The following is a 19,801-nucleotide window of genomic DNA, read 5'->3' as shown; positions in this document are numbered from 1 at the left end:
AAGGAAACCACTTCAAGATCATATAAAACCCACACGTTGCTTCCCTTAAGAAATATTTCAGAAACAGGCACACAGAACTATGAGCACACACCTTCTCACGTGCATAAGCACGCAGCCCAGCAGCATAAACGGCAAACATGTCATTCTGGTTGGTATCGCAAAAAGACTCGATGCGCTGTAGAACCTCAAGGCAGCTGATGTACACCCAGCAATCTACTGCACCCAAAGGTAATGGGATCTGGCACGCAAACAGCGATGCAATGTCATCATATGCACGACCTTCGGAACCATCGCCCCATTCAAACCTCCAAACCGCTTTTCTAAAGGCACCTCCAGCAAGTGCAGTTCCTGAACGGAGTTGTGCAGCAATTCCAGGGCACGTTGTGCCACCTCCCAGGGCCTCTGGAGGAACAGCAAGAGAGTGCACTGCCGAGAGAACAGATAGCTTCGCAGGTCTAGGAGAGACGCGCAGCCATTCTGCACCAGCTCACGGCGCACCATATCGATGGGGCGCCAAAGGGCCAGCCCCGTCCAATGGCACACCGGGTGGCAGAAGCTGGACACCCATTCCGTCGGGTCTGCTGGAAACACACATCGAGATAAAACCGTATATCGAGAGAGCACAAGGACAAAGCAAGCCTCATGCCAATAGGTGTACACGTACCACCGGCTCCATGGTTGACAATGTATTGTGTGAAGAGAGCATCCAGTTCGTCATATTGCACCAACGCATCCTCGTACTGCTTAAGCATCTCAAAAACAAACGCCAATTCCTCCTGACACAACGACAGAAGTACAGTGAATAATTAGAATCCAAAAACTGAACCTTCAGAGCCTTAACCTGTATTTACACACCTGACTGTATTTGCTGATATTGGCTGCCTATTTGAAACAAAATTTAATCTATCGGGGATGCCTCTTCACGGTGGTTGTACCCACAATGCAAATTGGGAGCCAAATCTTCCCCCATTCTTCCCTGCTGCCCAGATTTGTCAGGGCAGCGTTGTCACGGCCGGAGTGCCGATTGGTCCCTATGGATCGGCCCTTTGTTTGTCTGTCACTCTGTCTCTTGACTTTGTGAAGGTGAGGTACACCATACTGGATGTGGGTGATCTCTGGGTCACTCCTGTGAGATTGATCGGTTGTCTCTGTGCCGCGAGTATGTTCGAGAGAACTGTTCGGGCTATACAACAACAACAACACCACAACAACAAAATTGAATATTGCATCAAGATTTCCACTTTATGTGGCCAAGTGTTGGTTTGTTTTTTATTTTGATGATTTAATAGCAGGTGATGTGACACTCCAATTGAAAATGCACTTTTTAAAAACAGCAACACCACCTGCACAACCCCTCCAATGACACACCTGCACCATGAAGTAGTGCGCAAATGACCAGTTGGGGTTGGTGCGGCGCTCACGCAACGCACGCATGTCGTCCTCAAAGTGACCGAGGTTTCGTGTGAAGGAGGCGAGAAGCAACAGGCGCAAGCGACTCAAAAAGGCCTGCCAGGATTCTTGGGCTCGTGCGGACTCCCGGAGTGGGTCATTCAACACTACAACCCTGCATAAAGAAAACAAGAGCAAACAAGAAAGAGCAATCAGATTGCAGACCCTCTCCAGGACGTGTTTTTGCTGGTTTTTAAGGCTTTTGTGTTAAAACAAATATGGCGGCCGAACCACAAGACCGATGACATCATTATTTTTTTCTCCTCCAATTTATCCCTAGATAACGCTCAAGAAATTTCATCTTGATCGGACGAAGTTTTGTACTTGTCAAATTATGACGTCATAATGGAGGCACCTATGACAAATGACATCATCCTTAACATATGTTATTTCCCATGGAGAGTTCTTTACAATGAGCCATGTCTCAATTTTTTCTATGCAGCACTTTCAGAGATATAGAGGTGCAAAGTTTTTTGGGGTTTTCCAAGATGGCGCCTGTACCACATGACCAATGACATCATAATTATCATTTAAAAATATTATACAGGAGGAGGCTAAGGTGAAAATTTCCAATGTCGGATGGCGCCTGTACCACTAAAGTCAATCGGACCAATGGTTGCAGAGAAAATCATATTTATTTTGTGCGGACAAACAAACAAACAGACAGACAAACAAACAAAGACAGACAGACAGACAGAAAGACAAACAAACTAAGAAACGGACTCAAATGCAATACCCTCTCCTCTGGCGAGGGTAATAAATTCACATCCCAACCAAGTTTGATTCAATTTGATGGTAATGAATACATCGTACACCTCTCAATCTTCACTTCCATGATTCACATCGTTTTAAATGCTATTTTGCCACAAACTAAACACATAACCGAGACAAAGCAGGGTAGAATCGACGTTAAGGCTCAAGGTTCATGCCTGTCATTCTGTTTGTTGCAGAAGTCATTCCGGATCTTATCCACAATGGCCATGCGAGGAAGCACTATGGGCTTGCTTTTCCGACGACTCTCCACCTCAACCAGCACAATGAGCCAGTCCGAAGATCCACGGCCGCGCAGAGCATTCTGCCATCGCGAGATCTCCTCCTTTGTTGAAGTCTTGTACATCTCTGAATCCTTCAAGTACAAACACCAATGTGATTTTAAAAAACAACAACAAAAAAAAACAATGTGATCGATATTGTTACGTATGTGGGGGTAAGTGATGACATACCATAGTGGAGATAGAATTGTGTAGGGTAGCATGGACTGCGTGCGAGTAGGAAGCCAATCTCGATGTATTTATGTAGGAAAACTGTGAGCTTAAGGGGGTTTACGTGTCTTCACACGGGGGGGAGTGGGGGGGGGGGGGCGTGGAGCTTGTGGTAACTAGGTAGGGTTAAGATTAGTTCTCCCAGTATGTGATTGCCTCCTGTGATTTCCCCTATGTTCTTACAATTATAACAAGCCGTTCATAAAAACCCACATCATGAACCAACAACGACAACAACAACAACAGCAACAACAACTACCGGCATAAAGATTGAGAAATAAACGGATTGGTCAGGGTGACGTCATCGAAGGACTTCGAGAATGGAGGAGGAAGAATCTCAATCTCTCGATCTCTCTCGATCTCTCACTCTCTCAATCTCTCTCAATCTCTCTCAATCTCTCTCTCTTCGTGGTGGGCGGTCGATTTTGTGCTGGCAGTTCCTCGCTCGTGTGCGAACTTGAGGAGAACTTTGCGGAGCTCGCGTGGACTTTTGCGACCGTGAGGAGGAGGCGTTAGTGGCGGTTTGTGGGTCCGCGTTGTGCTTCCCCGGATGGCAGAGGAACCCCGAGGAAGGACTGCCCTCAAAAAGGGCCTCACGTTTGTGGTGCCGAGGAGTGGTCATCTTGTGCGCTTCCTGTCAGTGGGGCTTTGAGCTTTGACGACCAGTAAGCTCCTAAAAGCATTTTTGAGCAAGCTGAGTGCCGGCCGGCTTAAAACGAAACAATTAATTTTTATTTCATCGCTTTCCCCTTGTCTGTTTTGTGTGTCTGATGGAGACGTTTCACCATAGGAAATATTAAATTTGCCTCACCGTTGTGCATTTTCCCCGCCTCCAGAAAGATTGTGCGCTTCCTGTCAGTGGGGCAATCATTCATTATTGTGCATTTTCTTTGTTGTGTCTTGTTTGTTTGGTGTTGGGTCCGAGGATAATCCGTGTGGCGGCCGTCAAAGGTAAACACCATTGGTTCCATACCGCGCATGCCAAAAATCCCCGCCAATTTTCGGCTTGATCGCCTCTGACTGTTATGTTCCGTAAGACCGTTATGGCCTTCCGTCATCCGATGGTGTTAATCTCTGGTGATGCGACAATGTATTAGGCTAATATTGTCTGCCTACCCCACCGTGAAACACGGAAACACTCCTCGAGGAGAAAAGGATTAAGTAAAAATGGCTTCAAATCAATCCAAACCGACAGGAAAATTACAATTTTTCCAATCAGACAAAACAAATTGAACCCATGTGGTGTATAGGCAACAGACCACTGCCTTGATCACTCCCAAAAATTTTTTTCCCCTGTGAAGGAATATATAACCTCCAATTTTTAAGCTCTTTCAACCAGTACAAGAGCAAAAAGCTTCCTTTTTTATAGTAGTATTTTTTTTAACCATGGGATTCTGCGAATAACGATATAGACAGCAAAAATACATGAAGCCACTTAGAGAATAAGAATTTTCCATCCACCCTTGCGAGACGAGTTAAACCGTCCCTGTGTTGCTCGACTCACATAACAGTCGGTCCAGAAGATGTGCAAAAAAGGGAAAGTGAGCAGAGCCTTGGATCCTTCCTTTGGCAGCAGTTCCTCCTTGAAGGAAATAAAATTCGCTTCCAAATTTATCATCTTTGGAGGTCGCCCGTAGGATCTACAAAGAGGCAAAGAAAAAGGCCTCATTAGGCCTACAATGTTGGTTTGGATTCATGTCTATCTCTACTGCTCACAAACTTCCTTGCCTGTTGTGCGCAAGCTTACCTGTACTATGCTGGACGATATCTGCTCTGCACAGGAGACAGAGATGAACAAAGCCAAGAGGGAATAAAAAAACAAAACTACAAAACAAAGTATCTCAAAATGAAAAGCCTGTCTGCAACCACTTTGTACTCAAACTAAACTTGACAAAAACGAGTTCAATGAGAACAGCAAGGTCCCATGCGGTTGTGCTACCCATCTGGATCCGCCCATTTTAAGGGAGTGTAAGGGGGATTTGTACCCAAATATGGGTATTTCATTCAAAAAAATCTTCTTAGAACCCGACAACCGGATCCTGACAAACTGGCCATGAGGCATCAGGATCATGCCCTAACCTCAAGTTGTGCATCAGGATCATGCCCCATGACCGTATCCCTCTGGAAAGGGGGCCACGGGCCCACTCCCGTACCCTTCATATTCACTATAACATCTTCTCCACAACTACCCAGCTGATACGGACCAAATTTTGTATGATGCATCAAGACATCAAGGTCTCATGGGGTTGTGCTCCCCATTCGTATTCATATCTTATTGAGGGCGTAAAAGTGGGCTTTCCCCCCTAATTTGGGTATTTCATTCAAAAAACTTCTCAGAAACCAATTGGATCCAGACTAAACTGGCAATGCAGCATCGAGACCATGCCCTAACTTTAAGTTGTGCTTCCCATGAACGTATCTCCCCTGGAAAGGGGCCCACGTGCCCCCTCCCGAATCCTTCATCTTCACCAAAATGTTTTCTGCTCCCAAACAACCCGGCCAATTCAAAGCAAATCTGACAGGATGCATTAGGTCAGGTAAGTCTTATTTGGTTGTGCTCCTTATCTGGATCTGCCTCCTCAAAGAAGGTCCTAAATTCAGATAATTCTTTCCAAATCCTATTTTATTTATATATTTTGTTATTTTTAATACACCTGGTCTGAGAGAAATACCTGAGTGCGAAAATACTTCTCGACATATGTTTTCTCAATATACTTCAAAACAAACACAGGAAGGAAGAAGATGTGGATGCAGACAATGTTTTTTCAGCTTGTTCCTACTGTTTATATGTACAACGCCCTTTACAAGAGAGCGAAAACGTGGGGGGAATAGAACAGGCATCACGACACATCAGCAGTGATGACACCATACCAGGAAGAGAAAAACAGGCATGGGAATGAAATGGAGTAGGGAAAAGTGTACCTCCTCCATTCCACCGATTCTTTTGGGAGCTGCTGTACAAGTGTTGGTTGTAGTGACGAGAAGAGGCTGGAATCCCCTGCACCTGTATCCAGGAAGATCAAAGCACACACATTACAATGGGAAAGCAGCAAACGGCGCAACTAAGGGTTTGTGCTTGGTTTATGGGTACAGGTATTGATGAGGAGGGGGTGCTTGAAGGGACAGGGTTGAGATCCAGATTTTGTTGAAATGAAGTAAGACGGGGGAGAGTGGGGGGGACACGCAGAGGAAGGAGATCGAGGTAAGGCTCATATTTTGGTGGTTGGGGTAAGGACGTGGGTGGGGCCGGTTTAATATCTGGGGTTGCTCGATTGGGCAGAAGGGATTTTACCTGTGATTCGAGAAATGGGGAGGGGCATGATGGTGGAGGATGTTACAAGTGAATTATACAGGTACAGTATACCAAAGAACGGCGGGTTGGTTTCATGGCCTGAGGTTATTGGTTTGTTGGTTACATCCACCCCCTGAGGTTAGTTAGTTTACTGGTTACATCCCCAAAGGTTAGTTTGTTTGCTGGTTACATCCACCGAGGTTAGTTTGTTTGCTGGTTACATCCATCCCCTGAGGTTAGTTGGTTTGCTGGTTACACCCACCGAGGTTAGTTTGTGTGCTGGTTACATCCATCCCCTGAGGTTAGTTGGTTTGCTGGTTACATCCACCGAGGTTAGTTTGTTTGCTGGTTACATCCATCCCCTGAGGTTAGTTGGTTTGTTGGTTACATCCATCCCCTGAGGTTAGTTGGTTTGCTGGTTACATCCACCGAGGTTAGTTTGTTTGCTGGTTACATCCACCGAGGTTAGTTTGTTTGCTGGTTACATCCACCGAGGTTAGTTTGTTTGCTGGTTACATCCATCCCCTGAGGTTAGTTGGTTTGCTGGTTACATCCACCGAGGTTAGTTTGTTTGCTGGTTACATCCACCGAGGTTAGTTTGTTTGCTGGTTACATCCATCCCCTGAGGTTAGTTGGTTTGCTGGTTTCATCCATCCCCTGAGGTTAGTTTGTTTGCTGGTTACATCCACCGAGGTTAGTTGGTTTGCTGGTTACATCCACCGAGGTTAGTTTGTTTGCTGGTTACATCCACCAAGGTTAGTTTGTTTGCTGGTTACATCCACCGAGGTTAGTTTGTTTGCTGGTTACATCCATCCCCTGAGGTTAGTTGGTTTGCTGGTTACATCCACCGAGGTTAGTTGGTTTGCTGGTTACATCCACCGAGGTTAGTTTGTTTGCTGGTTACATCCATCCCCTGAGGTTACTTGGTTTGCTGGTTACATCCACCGAGGTTAGTTTGTTTGCTGGTTACATCCACCGAGGTTAGTTTGTTTGCTGGTTACATCCACCGAGGTTAGTTTGTTTGCTGGTTACATCCACCGAGGTTAGTTTGTTTGCTGGTTGCATCCATCCCCTGAGGTTCCTTGGTTTGCTGGTTACATCCATCCCCTGAGGTTAGTTGGTTTGCTGGTTACATCCACCGAGGTTAGTTTGTTTGCTGGTTACATCCACCGAGGTTAGTTTGTTTGCTGGTTACATCCATCCCCTGAGGTTAGTTGGTTTGCTGGTTACATCCATCCCCTGAGGTTAGTTTGTTTGCTGGTTACATCCCCAAAGGTTAGTTGGTTTGCTGGTTACATCCACCCCCTGAGGTTAGTTGGTTTTCTGGATACATCCACCCCGTGACATTAGTTGGTTTTCTGGTTACATACACCGAGGTTAGTTGGTTTGCTGGTTACATCCCCAAAGGTTAGTTGGTTTGCTGGTTACATCCCCAAAGGTTAGTTGGTTTGCTGGTTACATTCCCAAAGGTAATTGGTTTGCTGATTATTATCCCGAGTTTACCTCGTTAAAAACGACATGCACAGCCAGGCCTTCCCTTGTCTTGTGTGTATATAAAAGAAAACCCCTTTTACGAACTCACATGTCACGATGGGTTTATTCTCCATGGTGTAAACCAATTGCCTTTCCTCAGCGCCCGTGGACATTACTATCAACACGAGACGAACCGTCAGACAAACACACGCAGGGCGAGACCCTGATGGAGACAAACAAATCAGATCTTGCGCCTACACGTGAATATATATATATATATATCTCTATCTCGGGATGTTCCTGTGACATCGCAGACGCCGGCTCATCGAAGCCGAATCGAATACGGAACCTTTTCCTCCAGTCGCCGGAAACTTTACAGGTTGCTTCACCAACATTTATTTGTCGTTGTTAAAATTACCTCGTGTTAAAAAAATAATATGTATGTACACATGATTAAACTGCCAAAATGTGAAAGAAAATATTTTTCAAGATAGCTTTTACGCCGCCTACCATGTCGCCACTCGCCAGTGTAGTGACGTTGGCATTCCAACGGCAGTAGTTGGTTAAACTCCCGTATTGCACCTTCTTTCTTGTCTTTTTGCAGTTGTTGTTTTCATGTTTTGTTATGCATTGTGTTTTGCACTCTGTCAAAGCGCCTTTGGGCTTCATGAAAAGCGCTATACAAAATAAATGAATTATTATTCTTTCTGTCCTATGAAGGATGGTAATACTAATATTAACACCAAATTATCAAAACGTTACTTCCAAAATACTGCACACTCTTACATGAACCCTCCGTCAAATATAGCGCCCTGGCCACCAAGCACCGAATAAATCATAAATCAAGCCTTTGTACAATATTAAATTTTGACATTAAAAGGATTGGTATTTCAAGTTGATCGTAATTATTCGTTGTAACAGTCGAATACACCATTCATTCATATTGTGTTAAAACAACTGCCTGAAGTAAAGCTAAAAGTGAAAGGGGAATGTTGAAATCAACGGTGCCCCTCTCCTCCTTAATGAGCGGTGTATAATCACAGTGTAATTATACAGATGGCATTTAATATGGAATTTTTTTTTTCCTTGACTTGGGTTTAATTTCTGAACTCAGTATATCAATCTGGTGAGTTTCTTTTACGCTTCGGTGATTTCTTTGTTAAAAGAACCATGTCACTGATTGTCGCAGCCGCAGCAAGAAGTCAATAACACTAACAGGATTATATCACAGGTGGCGGGGCAAAATGTACGGACAGGTGCGTTTGACGATTGGCTTCACAATCGGGTGTATATAAGGGTTGTTGCGTTCTGTATTCGTGGAAAACAACTGCTGCACGTCTACAAAAGTTATTGCCGCTTCCTCTGGAGATGGTCCGTCAACTCGACAATGCTGTTTGTCATGGAGTGGTGGCTTTACGAAATTCCGGCATGAAACAGGGTGCTATTGCTCGGCAGTATAGCATCACTCAAGGTCAGGTGTCAAAGATCCTGAAACGAAATGCTCAGAGGGGTGTTCCTACTGCAATACCGAAGCCAGGACGTCCCCGCAGAACCACAACGAGGGATGATCGCCAGCTACACCGGTTAGTCTGCAATGGCCGTACCAAGTCAGCTAATCGGCTGAGGGCTGAGTGGCAGCAACTGACAAATGTGCCTGTATCCAGAAGGCTAGTCAACCAACGACTGGTTCAAGCAGGCTATCGTGCCAGGCGTCCCCTGAGAAAGCCATGCCTGACCAGACAACACCGCCAGCGGCGATTGCAGTGGGCCAGAGAGCACCGTCAATGGCAGCCAGGACACTGGAATCACGTGATCTTCAGTGGTGAGTCTAGATTTCTGGTCTGCCATCAAGATGGCCACGTCCGAGTGCGCAGACAGGTGCATGAAGCCTACAACGAAGATTGTATAGTGCCAAGAGTCCAGGCTGGAGGTGGTGAGGTGACCGTTTGGGCTGCTTTTCATGCAGGGGGCAAAACTGACCTGGTTGTTCTGAATGGAAACCTGACCCAGTTCAAGTACAGGGCCATTCTGGAAGAAACATTGCTTCCATTTGCTCGTGCAGCCTTTCGAGGAAACTTTGTCTTCCAAGATGACAATGCACGGCCTCATCGTGATCGCATGATCCAACACTTTCTTGCCGACCGTGGTGTGGAGCATATGGAGTGGCCTGCCATGTCCCCGGATATGAATCCGATAGAGAACTTGTGGGCAGAATTAACGCGTCAAATCGACCACTTGGACCAGCAGCCGACCTCTGTGCATGAATTGCAGCAGGCTATTGTCACTGCATGGCAAGCGATTCCTGTCCAAACCTTGGCAAATCTCATGAACAGCATGCCTCAACGTGTACGTGCTCTCCTGAATGCTCGTGGGGGTTACACGAGGTACTGAACTGTAATTTTACTGTCCGTAATCCCAGTCGTAATTTAACTTTTGTTTTTGTTAAAAAAATTTTTGGCTAATGTGCAAAATAAAGAGACATACTTCTGGAAAACGTACAGAAGTTTAACACAGTACTGTCCGTGAATTGAGTTCGATATCAGTTTACATCACTTTCAAGGATCAATTTATTTGCTTTGAAATGTCAAATGTGGTTTTTGTTTCTTTTGAAGGTCACTAACAAAATCTAGAATAATTTCAACATAATTCCAATGAACTTTTGGTTCAAGTCATCTTGAAAAGTAAGTTCACCCCAAGAAAAAAAATATTCCATATTAAATGCCAAGTCTTCATATAAATCCACATTGCCATTCATTACGATGTAAACAAAATTCTATGCAGAGATACCAAAACCGATTCAAAATTTCAAGCAAGAGTCTATGATTGTTGCAATTAACTAAATAGAATTGTTCTTCCCCCCATTTGTGAGGGTGCCAAGGAACATAGATTATGCATCTTACTATAATTCACCAAATGTCTGTCCGTCTGTCTGTCTGTTCCCAGGTACCGCGAAAACGGCTGAACCGATCGCAACGAAATTTTGGGTGGGTAAGCCATCCCCTGGAGTAAAATAGGCTATATTGCTTTTCCAATTTTTTTCCCAATTTTCCAATGTTCCAATTTTTCCAAAGACGATGGAATAATATTTACCAATATGAACAGTGATGTGGCTTTTATTAAAATTCTACAAATACTGTTTATATATATATATATATGGCAGCCAGGGCCTTACAATTACAATTACAATTACAGGGCCTTACAATCATATTAGAGATGATTTTGATGATTTGCGTGTGATATGATTTAACGGATGTTTGTATCAATCGTTTAAAATAAAAAAGGCTTCAATTTCTGGTATTTTGCCTTTTCATTTGGGCCTTACAATTGAAGCCCCGCCTGTAGGGCGGGTACCGTTGCTAGTGTATATAACACAAAGATCATTCAATTGATTAATGGGAAGAACGAAAACCAATGATTCTTCAATTCGTTTATTAAAAATTATGCAAAAAGCAACTTTTGAAAAGTGGTAGTCGAGTAATTAATATGCCCCCACACAACTTTCCAACCAATTTGTCACTTCATATAATATAATTAAACGTATAACCACGTACCAGGACGTGGACATGCCGAGAGAGAGAGAGATGCTGTGAAGGATGTGATGGATGCTGTGAAGAGAAACAGTTTGAGATGGTTTGGTCATGTGTTGAGGAAGGATGAAAGTGACTGGTTGAGAAGAGTGATGGAAATGAATGTGGAAGGAAGTAGAGGATGGGGAAGACCGAGAAAGACTTGGCTAAAGATGGTGGAAGAAGAAATGCGGGCAAGGGGGTTAACAAGGGGAGATGCAGAAAATAGGGCAAAATGGAGAACATTGTCATGGGGACCCGCAAGGCTAACCCCCGCTCTCGCAGGGAAAATGGCCTTAAAATGCCTGTTGTTGTTGTTGTATATAATATAATTAATCTGAAAAGCAAGTTATTTCATAAATAATTAACTGTACAAGCTGGCATGGAAATGTCTATCAAACAAAAAGCCAGCAGTGATGTCAAAGTTCAGAATCCAACATTCAAAGATGAACATCGCGTCGGTACTGGGGCGGACACGTCTGTGTCCCATGCACCCGAGTTTGACCATCATCACGTTACAGCAGTACGGAGGGTGAAGATGCATTTTCACACTCTGTCTTCTGAACACGTCAACGGGCCAGAAAGCCAGCGCTGCCCATGTGGCAGCCCACTCCGCCAGTTTCAACCAAGGCATACGGCGGTACTCATCATAGGTCGCAGTAGAGGAGATCATAGCGTGGTAGGTTGCGGGGATCAATGGGGCTGCGGACAATGAGCTTTCCACGCATTGCTCCCCGGAAGATAACCTCCACCAGGTCTATGAGGTCTTGCTTGCACTTGAAACATCCCACAAACTTGGTGTGATCAGGGGATCTGGGCAACAACGCAAAAGCATCCATATTAGAGATGATGAACTGGTAGAAGGATCTCATTGTCAAAATCCTCCTCATGAGCGCAGTGATTATTTGTATCAAGATGCATTTTAAAATACCTCATGTTGATTTGAAGGAAACCCATAAAAGTCATGCCCTGCTGCTCAAACCACTCACCCATAGTCCACCTTGATGTGCTGCCCGTTGAAGAAGAACACTGTTGAAGGTACGTAGGAGATGTCAAAGTAACGTGTGTACACGGGGACTTCATCCACGTCCACCAAGTACATCGAAGCCATTTTTCTCAATTGCTGCGACGTTTTCCACAACTGGATGCAAGAGAGATTGGTTGATGGGCACAGGTATTGATTAAATGTGACACCGACATCTCGCTGGTTTTCGAGCGGCCATCATCATGGAAAACGACGATGTCGTCCCTACCACACATCGCAAGCAAGTACCAAGCGGACTTCAGCCCTCCTCACCAGTTCATCAAGCTGCATACACCCAGGATCGCTGCTCCGACCGAACCTCAATATCAGCACCTTGTCAGCGAACGAGCGAACAGCTCCATCAACCTCCCGCTTGGTGCACAGGTGCGCCAGTGCCCACGCCATGACGGTGTGGGATTCGAGCCCTTGAACACCAGGGATGGAAACATTGTAACGTCCCAGCTGAAATTTCTTCAAAACATGGATTAATAATCAAAATAAAAACATGGAACAATCAAAATCAAAACATGGATTAACAATCAACATCAAAACATGGATTATCAATCAACATCAAAACATGGATGATCAATCAACATCAAAACATGGATTAACAATCAACATCAAAACATGGATTAACAATCAACATCAAAACATGGATTAACAATCAACATCAAAACATGGATTAACAATCAACATCAAAACATGGATTAACAATCAACATCAAAACATGGATTTACAATCAACATCAAAACATGGATTAATTATCAATCAAAATCAAAACATGGATTAACAATCAACATCAAAACATGGATTAACAATCAACATCAAAACATGGATTAACAATCAACATCAAAACATGGATTAACAATCAACATCAAAACATGGATTAACAATCAACATCAAAACATGGATTAACAATCAAAATCAAAACATGGATTATCAATCAACATCAAAACATGGATTAACAATCAACATCAAAACATGGATTAACAATCAAAATCAAAACATGGATTAACAATCAACATCAAAACATGGATTAACAATCAACATCAAAACATGGATTAACAATCAAAATCAAAACATGGATTAACAATCAACATCAAAACATGGATTAACAATCAACATCAAAACATGGATTAACAATCAAAATCAAAACATGGATTAACAATCAAAATCAAAACATGGATTATCAATCAACATCAAAACATAGATTATCAATCAACATCAAAACATGGATTTATCAATCAACATCAAAACATGGATTAACAATCAAAATCAAAACATGGATTAACAATCAACATCAAAACATGGATTAACAATCAACATCAAAACATGGATTAACAATCAAAATCAAAACATGGATTAACAATCAAAATCAAAACATGGATTAACAATCAACATCAAAACATGGATTAACAATCAACATCAAAACATGGATTAACAATCAAAATCAAAACATGGATTAACAATCAACATCAAAACATAGATTATCAATCAACATCAAAACATGGATTAACAATCAAAATCAAAACATGGATTAACAATCAACATCAAAACATGGATTAACAATCAAAATCAAAACATAGATTATCAATCAACATCAAAACATGGATTAACAATCAAAATCAAAACATGGATTAACAATCAACATCAAAACATGGATTAACAATCAACATCAAAACATGGATTAACAATCAAAATCAAAACATGGATTAACAATCAAAATCAAAACATGGATTAACAATCAAAATCAAAACATGGATTAACAATCAAAATCAAAACATGGATTAACAATCAAAATCAAAACATGGATTAACAATCAACATCAAAACATGGATTAACAATCAACATCAAAACATGGATTAACAATCAACATCAAAACATGGATTAACAATCAAAATCAAAACATGGATTAACAATCAACATCAAAACATGGATTAACAATCAACATCAAAACATGGATTAACAATCAACATCAAAACATGGATTAACAATCAAAATCTGCAGAGGCCTTAGTTTGTCTTGCAGTCATTATCCCAAGAATACTGTTTCCTAAATGAAAAGGAATTGTGGGTGGAAAACAAATGAAATAAATCTTCTTCTGACACAAATCATCGAAATTCAGACATTTCATCTATCTATAATTCCAGTAATCTCTGTACGTTTGTACGTCTGTACGTTTGTACGTCTGTTTGTCTGTGACCGCTGTTTCTCGACAACCACGGGTCCGATATACTTTTAACTTGCCAGGTATATTGCTGGGGACCCGAGGATGTGCCTTTTCAAGGTTTCATATTAATCGGACAATTACTTACCGAGCTATGTCCAAAAAACGATTCAACCAATCAGAGAGCAGCGAACGATCGCGTGTGCCGAACGTGGAGGACACACTCTGCCTCGGATGGCACATTTGAGAGCGTATTCATTTATTTCACGTTTGCAAACTATGTTGGCGTTAAACTATGTTTTAAAACTAATAAAACCGAATTTGCGATTCATTCGCTTTCCTGCGCGTTTGTGCACGCGATGGCGATTTCTTTACCAAACTCCGGAAGCCGTTCGCTTTGGACCAAACCATTGCATGTAAATAGAGGGGGGGATTGTCACCGTACTCGCAAGCCGTTCGCTTTGGACCAAACCATTTCATGTAAATAGAGGGGGGGGGATATAATTTTAGATATAGATATAGTACGGGCAATGCCCTAGTCTATCTATAATTCCAGCAATCTCTGTGTGTCTGTGTGTCTGTGTGTCTGTGTGTCTGTGTGTCTGTGACCGCTGTTTCTCGACAACCACGGGTCCGATATACTTGAAACTTGCCAGGTATATTGCTGGGGACCCGAGGATGTGCCTTTTCAAGGTTTTAAATTAATCGGAGAAGTACTTACCGAGCTATGTCCAAAAAACGCTTCAACCAATCAGAGAGCAGCGAGCTATCACGTGTGCCGAACGTGGCGATCAGACTCTGCCTCGGACGGCACATTTGACAGCGTATTCATTTATTTCACGTTGGAAAACTATGTTGCCGTTAAACTATGTTTTAAAACGAATTCAAACTGCGATTAAATTAAAACGATTCATCGTAACTGCGATTTGCGAACTTCCGGACAGTGAAGACTTCACTTCCGGCAGCCAATCACAGAACGCTTTGTTGCGTAGGCGTGGCCGATGTGAGACGAGCGGAGCTGAGCGCGTTACGAGCTGACCGCCATTACGGTACGTAATTCGATTTCTTATGCGCATTATTTCTCCCAATTCAGTCAGAGCGAAGGGCGGAAGCGAAGAGCGTTGTTTTTTTTGTTTACGGGCGTACGGGCGGGGTAGAGCGTACGGGTAGCGTTTTTTTGTTTTTTTGGCAAGGAACGGGCACCCACGTACGGGCAATGCCCTAGTCTATCTATAATTCCAGTAATCTCTGTTTGTACGTTTGTCTGTGACCGCTGTTTCTCGACAACCACGGGTCCGATATACTTTTAACTTGCCAGGTATATTGCTGGGGACCCGAGGATGTGCCTTTTCAAGGTTTCATATTAATCGGACAATTACTTACCGAGCTATGTCCAAAAAACGATTCAACCAATCAGAGAGCAGCGAACTATCGCGTGTGCCGAACGTGGCGGACACACTCTGCCTCGGATGGCACATTTGAGAGCGTATTCATTTATTTCACGTTTGCAAACTATGTTGGCGTTAAACTATGTTTTAAAACTAATAAAAACGAATTTGCGATTCATTCGCTTTCCTGCGCGTTTGTGCACGCGATGGCGATTTCTTTACCAAACTCCGGAAGCCGTTCGCTTTGGACCAAACCATTTCATGTAAATAGAGGGGGGGGGATATAATTTTAGATATAGATATAGTACGGGCAATGCCCTAGTATCATTAAATGTAAAAAAAAAAAAAAAAAAAAAAAAAAATCGGTGGCATGGGGCAAAAAATACACGACCATCGTCGTCAATCATGAGGATGTGACAATATCACGGGGACACACGGACACCAACATCACGGGGGGACACTGACACCGACATCACGGGGACACACGGACACCGACACCGACATCACGGGGACACACGGACACCGACATCACGGGGACACACGGACACCGACATCACGGGGACACACGGACACCGACAACACGGGGCCACACGGACACCGACATCACGGGGACACACGGACACCGACATCACGGGGACACACGGACACCGACATCACGGGGACACACGGACACCGACATCACGGGGACACACGGACACCGACATCACGGGGACACACGGACCACGTGGACACACGGACACCGACATCACGGGGACACACGGACACCGACATCACGGGGACACACGGACACCGACATCACGGGGACACACGGACACCGACATCACGGGGACACACGGACACCGACATCACGGGGACACACGGACACCGACATCACGGGGACACACGGACACCGACATCACGGGGACACACGGACACCGACATCACGGGGACACACACCGACATCACGGGGACACACGGACACCGACATCACGTGGGCACACGGACCACGTGGACACACGGACACCGACATCACGGGGACACACGGACACCGACATCACGGGGACACACGGACACCGACATCACGGGGACACACGGACACCGACATCACGGGGACACACGGACACCGACATCACGGGGACACACGGACACCGACATCACACGGACACACCGACATCACGTGGACACACCGACATCACGTGGACACACCGACATCACGTGGACACACCGACATCACGTGGACACACCGACATCACGTGGACACACCGACATCACGTGGACACACCGACATCACGTGGACACACCGACATCACGTGGACACACCGACATCACGTGGACACACCGACATCACGTGGACACACCGACATCACGTGGACACACCGACATCACGTGGACACACCGACATCACGTGGACACACCGACATCACGTGGACACACCGACATCACGTGGACACACCGACATCACGTGGACACACCGACATCACGTGGACACACCGACATCACGTGGACACACCGACATCACGTGGACACACCGACATCACGTGGACACACCGACATCACGTGGACACACCGACATCACGTGGACACACCGACATCACGTGGACACACCGACATCACGTGGACACACGGACCACGTGGACACACCGACATCACGTGGACACACGGACCACGTGGACACACGGACACCGACATCACGGGGACACACGGACACCGACATCACGGGGACACACGGACACCGACATCACGGGGACACACGGACACCGACATCACGGGGACACACGGACACCGACATCACGGGGACACACGGACACCGACATCACGGGGACACACGGACACCGACATCACGGGGACACACGGACACCGACATCACGGGGACACGGGGACACACGGACACCGACATCACGGGGACACACGGACACCGACATCACGGGGACACACGGACACCGACATCACGGGGACACACGGACACCGACATCATGGGACACACGGATACCGACATCACAGGGACACACGGACACCGACATCACTCATCAGGGACAGGGGACACCGACATCACGGGGACACACGGACACCGACATCACGGGACACACGGACCACGTGGACACACGGACACCGACATCAGGGGGCACACGGACCACGTGGACACACGGACACCGACAATGACATCACGGGGACACGCGGACACCGACCTCACGGGGACACACGGGGACCGACATCACGGGACACACGGACACCGACATCAGGGGGACACACGGACACCGACATCACGGGACACACACCACGTACCAGGACGTGGACACGCCGAGAGAGAAAGAGAAAGAGAAAAGAGAAAGAAAAAAAAGAAAGAGAAAGAGAAAGAAAAAGAGAAAGAGAAAAAGAAAGAAAGAGAGAGACTGACAGAGACAGAGCTCGTACCGCCTCGAAAATACCAACGCAGTCCAGAGTCGTTTTCGCAAAACCTCGCAAAGCCTTGTAAACTAAAAGGAAAAACCAGGTGAAAGCACCTTGGAAAATAATTTAATGTGAGGTATATTAAAAGTTTCAATAATATTTTTTAAATCACCAAATTAACAACTATCCGGGCATTAAATTTTTCTTCTTTAACTTCCTTTTCACTGTGACGTTTTTCTATCCCAATAAACCACAAATACCGCAATTAAACAGACGACTGTATTAATGTAAAAAACCGTGAGGAGGTGAGAATGAGGATTAGGCCGATAACTTCAGCTTGAACCCTCAGTCTTTGAAAAACATAGAGGCACTGCCGCTAACTATGCTGACTGTTTATTAAACACAGTGCAAAATGATTCAACCCGAAACATCTCAAACATGGAGGTATGTATAGAACCTGGAGAGCCAATGAGATGCGGCGCAGCATTAGCAGCCGTGAAGCCGAGCGGCCGCCATATTGGCGGGCCGAATGTTTTGTCAACAAACCATTGCGCACATCGGTGACGAATACTAGAGTTGTATGGGTTGGTTGGGGGGTGGGGTGGATTTTGCAAGTATCGTGCTCTGCATGACGTCTTCTTATTAATCATGTTTGGGAGGGGGGGGGAGGGGTGGATTTTACCCCTCCAAACACACACACACACACACACACACACACACACACACACACCAACCCCCACACCCCCCGCCTAAACACACACATCCCTCCCCCCCACACACACACACATCCCCCCTACACACAAACATACACACACACACACACACACACACACACACACCAACCCCCACACCCCCCGCCTAAACACACACATCCCTCCCCCCCCACACACACACACATCCCCCCTACACACAAACATACACACACACACACACACACACACATACACACACACACACACACACACACACACACCCCAACACACACACACACACGCAAAGCCGCAATGAGCCGGCGAAGCCAAAGCCTGTTGCCACTATTTTACCCATCGCTATGGCATCAGTAGGTTAGGTAGTTGGTAGTAGGTAGGTGTAGTAGGTTCCGTACCTAGTTCAAAATGACACCATTTGCATTCTGGATGAGATTAAAATTTCTAAAATTTTCTTCCTGATTAATTCGGTGAATTCCATCTCAATTTCGGATATTTCCGGCCGTGAAAAACTATTCCCGACGGCCGCGATATTTCTAAAAAATAAGCTTTTTTGAAATATTTTTTCAAATGCTCGAATCTCATTGGTTCCGGTGTTTGGTGACGATTTTCGCTGAAGACAACCAGGGCCCGGGGAACGAGGTTGGGCTTAAAGTATTTTAATTACAAATTAGAGGTGCATGAGATTGTGAATCAAAAAAAGACGGGTGAAACAAACTCCTATTGAACTTTTTGCAATTTGTTATGCATACTTCCGCATCCGCAAGATGGTGGCCTCCATTGAGCGATTTGGTGCGTCAAAGCTTCGAAATTCTCAAGGGATCCAGCAAAATCTGGCTTTTCAACATAATACGTACGCGTTCATTCACAACACCGGCTTCGCCGGCTACTAGTACCCGACTGCAAAGCCGCAATGAGCCGGCGAAGCCAAAGCCTCTTGCCACTATTTTACCCATCACTATGGCATCAGTAGGTTAGGTAGTTGGTAGTAGGTAGGTGTAGTAGGTACCGTACCTGGTAAGACTTGGTAAAAGAGAAGAGCAGACAATCCTCCCCAATACCTGCATACAATAAATGTCACAAGAAGCTTAAGGAAGTAACTATAC

General features: G+C 45.0%; 2 protein-coding genes across 7 annotated transcripts in view; both read right to left on the bottom strand.

Moving 5' to 3' along the window:
• TRAPPC10 (trafficking protein particle complex subunit 10) overlaps positions 1 to 7,946 on the bottom strand; it is a 29,471-nt gene extending 21,525 nt beyond the window's left edge. The window contains exons 1-8 of one of the 2 annotated variants that reach the window (XM_078767931.1): positions 7,586 to 7,946; positions 5,634 to 5,715; positions 4,216 to 4,351; positions 2,379 to 2,575; positions 1,369 to 1,564; positions 665 to 776; positions 331 to 578; positions 92 to 238 (exon numbers count right to left, since the gene is read on the bottom strand). In XM_078767931.1, the coding sequence (XP_078624057.1) occupies positions 92 to 238; positions 331 to 578; positions 665 to 776; positions 1,369 to 1,564; positions 2,379 to 2,575; positions 4,216 to 4,351; positions 5,634 to 5,715; positions 7,586 to 7,649 (1,182 nt within the window). In that variant the 5' untranslated portion in view covers positions 7,650 to 7,946. Of the gene's footprint in view, positions 1 to 91; positions 239 to 330; positions 582 to 664; positions 777 to 1,368; positions 1,565 to 2,378; positions 2,576 to 4,215; positions 4,352 to 5,633; positions 5,716 to 7,585 lie in introns of both variants that reach the window. The other variant, XM_068135280.2, reaches the window with a different exon arrangement.
• Positions 7,947 to 10,888: 2,942 nt separating this feature from the next.
• TXNL4B (thioredoxin like 4B) lies at positions 10,889 to 18,412 on the bottom strand. 5 transcript variants are annotated; one of them, XM_078768346.1, is made up of 5 exons: positions 18,285 to 18,412; positions 18,013 to 18,074; positions 12,340 to 12,491; positions 12,032 to 12,183; positions 10,889 to 11,855 (listed from the first exon to the last, which is right to left on the bottom strand). In XM_078768346.1, exons 3-5 carry the CDS (start codon positions 12,469 to 12,471, stop codon positions 11,690 to 11,692), a joined length of 450 nt encoding a protein of 149 aa, XP_078624472.1. In that variant the 5' UTR covers positions 12,472 to 12,491; positions 18,013 to 18,074; positions 18,285 to 18,412; the 3' UTR covers positions 10,889 to 11,689. The 5 variants fall into 5 exon arrangements, with proteins under 5 accessions (XP_078624472.1, XP_067991376.2, XP_067991379.2 ...); XM_068135275.2 differs by lacking the exon at positions 18,285 to 18,412 and having other exon boundaries at positions 18,013 to 18,147; XM_068135278.2 differs by lacking the exon at positions 18,285 to 18,412 and having other exon boundaries at positions 18,027 to 18,122.
• Between the last annotated feature and the right edge of the window lie 1,389 nt (positions 18,413 to 19,801).

This window comes from Myxine glutinosa, chromosome 14 (assembly GCF_964187855.1).
Source record: "Myxine glutinosa chromosome 14, kmMyxGlut1.1, whole genome shotgun sequence".
Taxonomy (NCBI): Eukaryota; Metazoa; Chordata; class Myxini; order Myxiniformes; family Myxinidae; genus Myxine; species Myxine glutinosa.
This window is presented reverse-complemented; position numbering and strand designations above follow the sequence as displayed.